We start from the raw sequence: 12,619 nt of genomic DNA on the forward strand, positions 1-12,619 counted from the left end.
GCTGGACCAACTCAATATCAAAAGGGTTGATATAAGGTTTGAAATCCTACCCCTCCATCTGGTACTTTTACAATCAGTAACTGTAACATTTGTTCACTTCCTGCTTTCCTAATATAAGTTTTTTTATTTTATTTTATTTTTGTCATGTACCAAAGTACGAGGTGATAATATTCACGTTTAAAAAAAAGCATGTCGACATTTATAGACAATATTTGTGAGTTCATTAGAGTTCAGGACTTCTGCGGGTATTGCAAAGTGACTTTAGTGGGTTTCCGAGCCGGACTTGGTGAAGGTAGCTCTCTTTTAAAGCAGCTGTATCGCCATGGCAACTAATACTAAACTTATAGTCTGGCCAGGACCAGGTGATGTCCAGGTTTTCAGCTTAAAATAGGCTATGAAAGTGCTACTGTTTATCTCATTCGGAGACAGTGTCACCATTTATTTAGAACCTACAAGGTTCCTGAGGGTACATGGATGATTCCTCGATGACATCATCCATCTAAAGTGAGATAGATTATAAAATACGTTGAATATACTCAGAAGAGCACCAGAAATAAAATGCAATATGAAATATTAATAATCAAAGTTAGCAGATGTAGATGTCACATGATTCCTTGCATGAGTAGTCAGCCTGTTTCTCTTCTTCTTCTCTTCTATTTTGCCGACAGCATCCTTTGTGTGTAAAAATAACTTAACCACTCTGCATTGTGACTATATTTTCAAATGACCTTTGATGACCTTGTGCGAAGAGTGAGACTTGCTGAAGACACCGTTCATTTCTAATATATTTAACTTTCACACAAGTTTAAAAATGAGTTAACCTACGCAGAGTTAAACAACAAATGATGTATCCACAGTGATAAAAACCTGCAGGGGGAAATGAGTGTGTGCCTAGGAGGCAAGTCTCTTCACATTACCATTAAACACATCTCAAAGGGAACCCTTTAACCACGTTGTACTGAGCAACCATGACTGATGTGTGTATGATTTTCACCTCAGTATGTTCCATTAGTTCTTCTGTGGTGGCATATTGGACTCATAAAAGCCAAATACAAAGCAAAAAACTGGCTGATATTATAGACCACTAAAGTAGGTAAGCAGATAGATGCCACTCTTCCTAATTATACAGTTCCACGTATACATTATTCATTAAAGTGTCTCCTTTTGAAGAAATTAGGTTGTAGGCCAGAATCAGGAATATGCAAATATTATGCAAATGATGCAATCCCATGACACACTGTCACCCTACATTAGCAACTCTGTGACACAAAATACCGGACAGTCAAAAGAACCAATTTGATTACATTTTTAAAGTTTCACTATGTATGTGCAGAAATAAAACTGGAGAACTTGCCAGTTCTTAAAATTAAAATGTATGAGAAAATGTTGACGTACAGTAGTATGTAATTATGAATATTAATTAATAATAATTAATAAATAAATAACAACAAAAGATAATAATAATAATAATTGTCATAATAATAAGAATAATTGTAATAACATATAATAATAATAATTAATATTAGCATTATTATATAATAATTATTTTTTAAAATATAATAATAATAATAATAATAATAATAACAATAATAATAATAATTATTATTATTATAAAATAAAAAAAATAAAATATAACATAAAATAAAAACAAAAATAAAAAAATAAAAATAAATACACTAAATAAAATAAATACACTAAATAAAAATATTATAATAATATTATTTAAAAAAATAATAATAATTATTATTATTGTTATTATTGCCCTGTGATTGGCTGGCAACCAATCCAGGGTGTACCCCGCCTCTCGCCCAAAGACAGCTGGGATAGGCTCCAGCACCCCTCGTGACCCTTGTGAGGAAAAGCCATAGAAAATTAATGAATGAAATATTATTATTAATAATAATAATTATATAATACAAAAAAAATCTTTCATGAAGGATACACTTGCAATGTTACCTAGAAAAGTGGTGCAATTGGAACATCGGCACAACACAACTGCATATTTTTAAGAATAAAGTTATTACATATAGAAAATAATCATTATTTCAGAACACTAATAATAGTAATATTTGTTATAGCTGCTATATTAGAGGAATAAAGATGTAAAATTAAAAGAAAAAGGTTGGAATCCCCAGAATAGGAGACTTGGCCCCCACCTAAGCATCGGCTCACCACAAGGCTGTGTTCTGAGACCCCTCCTGTACTGTCTCAACACCCACAACTGCAGACTGCAGACAAAACCACAAACAGAGACAAGACCGCCGTTAGAGAGGAGGTCCAGATACTCGCAACCTGGTGCTCTGAACACAAAGGAAGACAAACAAGATCATCATCGTGGAGGACTTGAGGAGGACCTCCCTCCTTCTACATCAACAACAAGGGTGTGGAGACAGTCCATGACTTCAGGTTCCTGGGAGTCCAGATCTGTGGTGATTTGACTCGGACTACAAACACCTTTAGCTTGGTGCTTTACTCTACAGACAGAGGGAGGCTATAGGCAAAAAAAAAAAAAAAGAGGAAAAGGGATGGATGGGTGGACAATAAAGGGCATTCTGATTCTGATGTAGTGAAAGTTGAGAATTGAGAATAAAAGATTATCTTTAGTGTGAAATTTGTGGTTTTAATCACATGTCAAAATGTGTTTGCATTAAACCTGAATTTCTACACATGCACAAACCAATAACAGGAATAAGACAAAAATGATTCCATTGCAGAAAACACTTATTGACAAAACACTTTTAGGAGATGATGTTGAATATATTGTTAAATATATATTTTGCATTATGACAGCATATTAAAGTGGCAGCTTTCTTGGTCTGTACAAGACATGGCACACAATGCAAGATCAGTGACAATTTAAAATGCATTATATACTGAATGAACACAATATTACGTATATTAATAACCAAAATTATGTTTTATGATGTGTGTGTACTTGATCTGTATATGTCTTATTAATTTTTGCAGTGACGACTGACATTTATTCCCTGACATGCAAGGGACTTTATGACAACATCTTTATCATAGTACATAAATACAACGTTAGAAAATGGAGCCACGTACTACCACAATGTTTACAACATTAAAACCACTCAAAAAAATGTAAATGCACAAAATTACGACTTAATGAGCTTCTGGTCTAAGTCATGTTCACATGTTCACTAATAATAGCTGCATTAAGTCATAACTAGCAGATGTTGCCATGCATAATAATAGTCTGTACGCTTAACAGCCACAAGAGGGCGACATTGGTCCATTTTGTACACAGCCCGCTGTGGGTACACAGTAGTAGGTTGGGGGTGCATGCATAGGGCGAATCTTACAATCCTGGTTGAGTCTATTGCTTCACAGAGAATGTGCATCCATCAGAGTCCGGTCCCCCCCCCCCAAAAAAAAAATAATCCAAGAAAAAGTATCCCATCTTTTTTTTTTTTTTATTTCCTCCACCCCCCACTTATGGCACCCATACACCTTTCCTCACTAGTTCTTTACTCCCTCCTCCTCTTCTTCCTCTTCCTCTCTGCAGGGCAGACTGGCATTTCTCTAACAGCAGGAGGACAAATCTGCAACCAGCATCACGTCACGCTGTGAAAAGATGGGTGGGTGTGGTGCTGGATGATTGATGTTCATGTTTTTTTTTTCCTTGCCTTAGTAGCCGAGAGCTTCCTTACGGGTGGGTCAGCTGCTTTTCTTGTATATATACATATATATATATATATGAGGTGTGGCTCTTGTCGTGGGCCGTGTGTAAAGTGCGAGGAGATAACGTCTGTTGTGAATCAAGTCTTTGTGATGTCTTAAGAAGAGGTCGTAAAAATCCCCACGAGGCAATCATTCTCTTTACGTCAGGAATGTTCAGCAAAGAAATACACCAGTGCTTTGTTGTTTTTTAGGACCCGCTGCAAAAAATGCCCGGCGAATATCCAGCACTATTTTTCAGAATCTGCCGCAAAAATGTTAGTAACAAATTTTCATCAAATTGACTTGACGCTCCGTGAAATAATGCCAAATTTAGACATGATCATTTATACACATGCAGAGCTTCTGGTTTAACGGTTTTAAGAGTGACTTCACTGGTGGATACGGTGGAGATGTTTCCAGACGGAGGATATAGGTTGTTGATAGTTTTTTTGGGGGGGAGTGGAAATGCTGGCTAAGGAAGCAGTGAGGAAGAAAGAGCCGGTCGCGGTTCGATCCCTCGGCTCTTCATGAAAGACAACAGCTGGTCTGGGATCTCGGCAAGGACGTCCTTAGCCAGACGGGCCATGCTGAGGACCTGGTTTCCGGATCTGTCCACGTAGTCCCGGAACGGAACAAACTGGAGCAGCAGGGAACATACAAAAAAAATGTTTTTTTCTTGTCCCTTGCTGATTTTAATACTAATTTTAGTGACACTGCATGACCACACTGCATGTTATTAAGTGCTAATGTGCATATTTCTTCAGTCCATAATCTCAGTTTAATTCACACTAGCACCAGGCTCATGTTGGGTCTCTATTCATGACTCAATATGAGATCTTTTTAAAAGATCTACAACAAAAACACAAGTTTGTTCAAAGAAAAAAAAAAGCTCTTTGTATTGTATTATATCGATCAGCACAAAGAAACATCTACTTTCTGACAACTTACTTTTTGTAAGCAAAGCTATAAATGTTTTGTTGTGTGTAAACAAAAAGCTTCCCACTGATGCCATGTGGGAGAACGTTTGCCCTGACATGACTGTTGAGTCCTAATGGGAACCATGTGACTCATTGTGGGAGTCACTGTTGATAGCAGGCAAAATAAACCACGCTTTGGATCAATACAAAACTAGACTGCTTAGACTGCGCAAAGATCAATTCACGGTGATGGCATTCTTATTAAAAGGTCAAAGGTAATCAGGAGTGTGCATGCTAATGTGATTAAAGAGGGTAGTCGTGTGGAAGGGTGCTGATGCTGAAACATAATGGCAACATCCAGTGGCGTCATTAGGCCTATTTTCGCTGCTCTTAAGCCGCCCTAAATAATTTGATATTTAAATAATTTGATATTGTTTATTGATTTTTTAAAACATTTTTATTGATTTTTTAAACATTTTTTATTGATTAAACAAAATTATTGATTTTTTTTTACATCTTTTATTGTATTAGCCCGCTTATTGGCTTGCTTATTAGCTTGCTTATTAGCTTGCTTTTGCCCTATTATATGAAATTTGTCAGATATTTTTTTTGTAAAAAATTTCATATAATATAGTAAATTTTCATATAGTAAATTATTTTGTAAAAAAAAATCTCATATAATAGGGCAAAAGCAAGCTAATAAGCAAGCCGATAAATGGGCTAGCCTACTACTACTACTACTACTACTACTACCCTACTACCACTACTAGTCGTAGTAGTAATAATCAGAAGAACAAGAATGATAACAGTAATAATAATAGGCTAATTAATAATATAATAATGATTATTATATAATTGATCACTGTCCACTGGACAGAATGGTACTCTACTAAATCTGTCCAAAAGTGGGAAAGTTATATCCCGGTTCTTGTTTATTATTTGTTTTTTGGATATTTTGATTTTTTTTCGGAACGTTACTACATTCATTCATATTCTGTGCATCTCCAGGGGGCTACGCCCCCCTTTCCTCAGAACCTAGTGACGCCCCTGGCAACATCAATACAGCAGAAATGATACGTATCAGTAAGATCACTACACAACATGACAAACTGGGCATTTGAAGTATATTGTATTGTTATCACTAGCTTTTATAGTTCCTAATTATATGCTTCTTATTCATATGTTTGCCAAGATGATGACAGAAAGTTTTTTTTTTCCTGGTCTAAAAGCTATTTAATAAAAATAATTTAAAGAGGACCTATTATGCTTTTTCCACTTTTCTGACCTATAAATGTCGTTAGAATGTTATAGTCTCGTGTTAAACCATGCCAAAACCTTAATGAGGTTTGCGTATTTGGAAGTGAGCCCTGAAAGACGTTTGGGATGGCTCAAAACGCTCAGTTTCATAAGGCGTGGTCAAACTGCTCCTTTGTGATGTCACACAGAACAGACGTCCTTATATGGTTCATAGTTAGAAAGCACTTTGGGCGTGTGACCAATCACAGCGGAGTGGGCATGTCCAGAGGCACAAATGAAATGAAATACAACTGGAATAGGTGCAGATTCTGGAAAATCTAAAAAGTTTTCTGTGAGGGTTATTGTATGTAGCTGCTCTATTGGACTCCACAACTCAATACAAAGGGTCAAAATTGAGCATAATAGGTCCACTTTAAAGGAAATGGGTGGAGACATAGCACAGGCTTGAAGCAATGTGGTTTCAAACACATTTTTAACAAAATATACTACACTGTAGTAGTTTATATATTTGTTGAAAATGGACTGATGATGTATGTATGTTTATAAACAAACACATACACACTTACAGTATATATATAAAAGAAGAATGTTTGTATGAGCAACAATTGTAAAAGACTATTCAGACAATCTAGAGTCCAATTGAAGCCTCCCACCGGTGTTCACTTGTGTGTTCTATTATGCTGCTGCTAAAATCCATCCCGCTAAGTTGAATGGAATGATGATGAGTACCTGTACAATGTCTCTCTCAGCGAGGCGCCCTCTGGAGGATACTCTCACCTCATCTCCATCCAGCTCTTCCATCGCTAAAAGCGGCAAGAGACAGAAAAACACAGTGAGAGAATGACTCAATCTCGGAGCCACTGAGGGGGAAAATGAAAATTATTATTGTAATTACTGAAATGGAACGCAGCGTGAGGAGAAACATTATCTAGTGGAGCATGGATTGAACATCTTATTTTAAAATGAAAATTCATATCTCGCTCAAGTGTTGGTGCAGATATTTACATCAGGTAAGAAAATGGAGAAGCCCAGTAGGAAAATATGCAGAGCCATTCATGCTAACAATAAGTCAGGTAAAATATGCTTTTAAGGGATTGTCACAGAGTCAACTGCCACACCACAACAAGCATGGCTTCCATGGATGTACTGTATATACTGGATAGAAAAGTCCCATCTGGATTCTTTGGTTACAACACAACCATTATTAGAGCCCTGTAGAAAGGAAATAACAACCCTATAGTCACATTTACACTTCCATTATTCTGTGGTTACAACACAACCATTATTAGAGACCCTGTAGACATGAAATAGCAACCCTATAGTCACCTTTACACTACCATTATTCTTTGTTAAAAAACAGCCATTATTAGAGCTCTATAGACATGAAATAACAACCCTATAGTCATCTTTACACTACCATTATTCTGTGGTTACAACACAACCCATATTAGAGCCCTGTAGAAATGAAATAACAACCCTATAGTCACCTTTACACTTCCATTATTCTTTGGTTACAACACAACCATTAATAGAGCCCTGTAGACTTGAAATAACAACCCTATAGTCACCTTTACATTTCCATTATTCTTTGGTTACAACACAACCATTATTAGAGCCCCGTAGACATGAAATAGCAACCCTATAGTCACCTTTACACTTCCACTATTCTTTGGTTACAACCAACCATTATTAGAGACCCTTAGACATGAAATAACAACCCTATAGTCACATTTACACTTCCATTATTTTTTACTTACAACACAGCCATTATTAGAGCCCCATAGACATGAAATAACAACCATATAGTAACCTTTACACTTCCATTATTTTTTTGGGTTACAACACAACCATTATTAGAGCCCCGTAGACATGAAATAACAACCCTATAGTCACCTTTACACTTCCATTATTGTTTTGGGTTACAACACAACCATTATTAGAGCCCTGTAGAAATGAAATAACAACCCTATAGTCACCTTTACACTACCATTATTTTTTAGTTACAACACAGCCATTATTAGAGCCCTGTAGACATGAAATAGCAACCCTATAGTCACCTTTACACTACCATCATTCTGTGGTTACAACAAAACCCATATTAGAGCCCTGTAGAAATGAAATAACAACCCAATAGTCACCTTTACACTTCCATTATTCTTTGGTTACAACACAACCATTATTAGAGCCCTGTAGACACAAAATAACAACCCTATAGTCACATTTACACTACCATTATTCTTTAGTTACAACACAGCCATTAATAGAGCCCTGTAGACATGAAATAGCAACCCTATAGTCACCTTTACACATTGCTCAGCTGTCATGCATATGCTACGGAATCCCTGCAGGGGCAAAAGAGACATGCATAATACCACAATACATGCTAGTGTTGATAATGTATGGAGAGATATTCACATGCACTCAGATAAACCATGTGACCTTTAAACATTACCAAGCCAATGCTAGTCTGGATTGCTGAGTTAAGAATAAATGAAAGGACACCCCCCCCCCCAGGATGGGGCATCAATGATGTGGCCTATATGCCTCGTATACGGTCCATAGTGAGGGTCTCAAATTTAACAGGCTTTTTGCAACTTGCTAACACCTGTAATGTTATTAGTTGGAAGAGAAGTCAATGAAATCACCAGAGAAATTGAACATTTTCTTCCCCTTCCCTTCAGTTATAGCCTAGAATCCATAACTAATCACAACAAGTCTGTCCATTTCTGGACCTTTTTCCACTCCTGCTGTTGGAGAATTGTGCAGATAGCTGTAAATAATTTGTTTCCCATGACTACATGTACAATAATTCCTCGTTTATCACGGTTAATTGGTTTTAAACCTGACTGTGATAAGTGAATTTACATAAGTTTCCTTTGCATATGACTTTTTTCCCCATTAAATGAAATTAACTCACCATCAAACTCTGCAGGTCCAACACCAACGATGATTATGGATAGCGGGAGTGATGCTGCCTGCACAGGATAGAGGAAAGTGAAGGAACATAAATAGCAGAGATAATAGAAAGATGAATTTATTGCATCTATTTTATTTCCTTCTTTACTACTGGCCTATACATACAAAGGTCAACTGAAGGACAGTACATTTCAAGCTGACAGTGCTATGCCGTATTTGTTGATATAAAATGAAATTCTTATGCCACTCATCTCAATATAAGGTGGTAAAACCATGTGATCAATGAAAAGGTGGAGCCATGAAGCTGACTTTGGACGACTTGCATTGGCCATGATGTATTTTTGATGAATATACATTTCTGTTGGGTTGGTCCACCCTGGACTGGTGGCCAGCCAATCACAGGGCACATATAGACAAACAACCATTCACACTCACATTCATACCTATGGACAATTTGGAGTCGCCAATTAACCTAGCATGTTTTTGGAATGTGGGACTAAACTGGAGTACCCGGAGAAAACCCATGCATGCAAACTCCACACAGAGATGGCCAAGGGTGGAATCGAACCCGGGTCTCCTAGACGATCAGCCATTTGTCCATACAAATTGTCAAACCTCAACTTCATTGTAATATTATATATTATAATATTATTGCTTCGTCACTTCTTGTGTTATTCAGAATTGGCATTGGGGACAAAGGATCGGATAAGCTTTGCTTCTTCCTACTCCTTTTGAACGTGTGAAACTGTGAATTGTGATATGTGATGTATATGACCATGAAAATACAATGACTCATATCCTTCTGTTTATATATTCTGACGTCAAAGCCGTTGGGGTTAATTTTCATAAAAATGAAGAAAAGGAAATAACTTATAATATGCATAAGATTTGGAATAACGGTGTTTACAGGGGTACAATTAATAGTCGCAATAAATCTGCAGCAATTAAATGTTAGGCCAACAAATGTGTTGGCAACACGCCCGTGCAAACTTGTGTTTACTCACATTGACCACGGCCTCTTTGGTTTGGACCATGTCCGATATGACTCCATCTGTGATCATCAACAGGACAAAGTACTGCGAACCATCTGTTATCTCTGATGCACAGCTGGGATGCACACAAACACACACCGGTTAGGGACCATAACAGAGTAAACAGGACTACACACTACTATCTTCAGCAGTAATAAATAAGTTTTATTAATACGTTTTTGAAACTTACTGCAAGATTGTCCTTGAACCTAAATAAAACTAAAATCATGCTGTTTGGTAACAGCAGAAAGGACACGCATCAGCAAATACAAATAGACGGTGTAGACATTGAAAAGATGAAGGGAAATACATTTCTGCGGATCACAATAGATGAAAATATGAGCTGGATACCTCATATTACAAATATACAACATAAGGTGGCAAGAAATATTTCAATATTGAACAAAAGAAATTTTGTTCTCAATTAGAACCAGAATCTGGTTCTACCATATCTTACTTAATGTGTGGAAATATGGGCTAATAACTATAAAAGCAACCTCCACTTGCTAAATGTACTGCAAAAAAGGTCAGTAAGGATAATTCATAATGCCGCCTACAGAGAACATACTAACTCCTTATTTCTAAAATCACAAATACTTTAACTTGCTGATATAGTTCATCTTCAAACAACTAAAATAATGCATAAGGCTAAAAATAACCAATTCCATAAAAATGTCATCTAATATTCTCTACAAGAGAGGAGAAATATGATCTCAGGGAAGAAGTACATTTGAAACACTTATATGCTAGGACTACGTTAAAAAGCCATAGCATTTCAGTATGTGGAATCAAACTATGGAATGGATTGAGTAAGGAACTCAAACAATGCACAACGATGAGCCAATTCAAGAAACAATACAAGCAGTTGATGTTTGCTAAATACAAGGATGAAGAGTCTTGAACCAGTCATGATGTGCTATATATATCACTATATTGACACTTACTATGGTACCCATTATGTCATTGGATGGTCATATCACCTCCTACTTTGGTACGTGACAAAAAATTAAATTAAAGTAAAATAAAGTAAAAAATATATACTTAAATTATATTATGAAAGCAGGAAGTGAACAAATGTAACAGTTACTGATTGTGAAAGTACCAGACGGTGGGGTAGGATTGAATAAGCTTTGCTTCTTCCTACTCCTTTTGGACATGTGGAACTGTGAACTGATTATGTGATGCATTCAATTGTAATCTGATGCATGTTCAAATAAAATAAAACTATTACCATTACCATTACAAACTTGAAAAGTATCATGAGTACAAATACTGACTTGGCCACTTTGTTGATAACGGGTGCAAAGTTGGTGGGTCCGTACAGCTGCACAGATCTTAGACTCTGGAAGTAGGCCTCAAGGACCCCGTCTATGCCCACGCAGTTTGGATTATCATTGTCACCACTCTGGAAAAACACAAACATTAATTATAGCAGATACTGTGATGTGTATTGTGGTAAGGACTTTTAAACCACTTTAAGTACAAACACATTACATCAGAGGAATTATGCAATAAGTGACTGCATTAAATTGAATAGAAGCATTATATTGTATTGTATTGAACGCCTAATGTTTGTTGTTGGTTTACTTGTGGACCCCCTCCCGGTCCATCTCAAGATGTCCTTCATTAATAAATGTAACAGTCATTTCGGTGACAAAGTGAGAGCTGTATAGAGAGAAAGGGCGGAAGGATGCTGGTGAGATTCCCTGCTGGCATGGAGACAAGCACAACTTCTCAGCCAGCTGTTGTCTCAGCGACAACTCCTGGTCCAAACCACACCCTGATGTGTAAATTGTCTTTGTGTGTACTTTTGTGTGAGTGTGTTTGTCCTCCACATGTGTTCCTTACCAGTGGGAATGCATGGGATATTTTGCCATCAGGGGGCAGCTTAGCTCCAAAACCATAGGCGGGAAAGAGCTTGTCGCTGTCATAGTCCTGGATAATCTCACCCACGGCTTTCAGGGCCATGGCGTATGCATTCATCTGGTAGGGGCTCATGTAATGGAGGGAGGTGGGCTGAGATGGACTACCTGCCAGGAAGGAAGAGCGTAAAAAATATGTCAAAATAGTAATATTTCTAATTATTAGCTGACTTAAATGGATTTATTTGCCAATTTTTAGCAGTTATTGTCTTCCTTCGATATTTCTGTGAAGGGAGTATTAAATCTCAAATTTAATCACAGCAGTTAATGACATTATTAAAAAAAAGTGTCTTACCATTGGATGCTGTAAAGTCTATGGCAACAGTGAAATTCAGCTGTGTCCTGGTTGGTAATAAAAACAAAAAAAAGTCAATATGATGCATGATGATGCTTGAATGATGATGAAAAATATGAATTGTGTCACCCACTGGTTTGGGTGGAACAAATAAAACCTTCAATTAAAAGTGACGGAACGGGTGTTTACTTAAGAGATTTAGCAGCACAAACTTTCTCAGATGTAATTTTGTTAAAGTCAATATGCATACATTTTGGAAGACAGACACACACACACACACACATGTGGAACAACCAACATGGTGGCACTGACGTTTTACTGAGAGAGCAGGCTCATCATTATTCCACTCACCCTCCTCGGATGAAATCCACAAAGGTGTACTCGGATTCCACTTTGAAGGACAGCAGAGTTACCTTGCACACACACACACACACATTAACAGCAAAAAGGGGTGATATATCAGCCAGCCATCAAAAAAGAAAAATGGAATACCAGGGGTGTAATGGGACATTTATTTGTAGTCAGATTTATAATACAAATACATTCATTCATTTTCTACCGCTTATCCTCACAAGGGTCGTGGGAGGTGCTGGAGCCAAT

General features: G+C 37.0%; 1 protein-coding gene across 1 annotated transcript in view; it reads right to left on the reverse strand.

Annotated features, from left to right (window-relative positions):
• Nucleotides 1-4,136: 4,136 nt before the first annotated feature.
• Nucleotides 4,137-12,619, reverse strand: part of cpne9 (copine family member IX) — a 57,337-nt gene continuing 48,854 nt past the window's right edge. The window contains exons 14-21 of the mRNA XM_058085250.1: nucleotides 12,371-12,432; nucleotides 12,020-12,066; nucleotides 11,651-11,832; nucleotides 11,080-11,207; nucleotides 9,776-9,878; nucleotides 8,773-8,830; nucleotides 6,585-6,658; nucleotides 4,137-4,318 (exon numbers count right to left, since the gene is read on the reverse strand). Coding sequence (XP_057941233.1) covers nucleotides 4,154-4,318; nucleotides 6,585-6,658; nucleotides 8,773-8,830; nucleotides 9,776-9,878; nucleotides 11,080-11,207; nucleotides 11,651-11,832; nucleotides 12,020-12,066; nucleotides 12,371-12,432 — 819 coding nt within the window. The 3' untranslated portion in view covers nucleotides 4,137-4,153. The remainder of the gene's footprint in view (nucleotides 4,319-6,584; nucleotides 6,659-8,772; nucleotides 8,831-9,775; nucleotides 9,879-11,079; nucleotides 11,208-11,650; nucleotides 11,833-12,019; nucleotides 12,067-12,370; nucleotides 12,433-12,619) is intronic.

Source organism: Doryrhamphus excisus, chromosome 10 (assembly GCF_030265055.1).
Source record: "Doryrhamphus excisus isolate RoL2022-K1 chromosome 10, RoL_Dexc_1.0, whole genome shotgun sequence".
Classification (NCBI taxonomy): Eukaryota; Metazoa; Chordata; class Actinopteri; order Syngnathiformes; family Syngnathidae; genus Doryrhamphus; species Doryrhamphus excisus.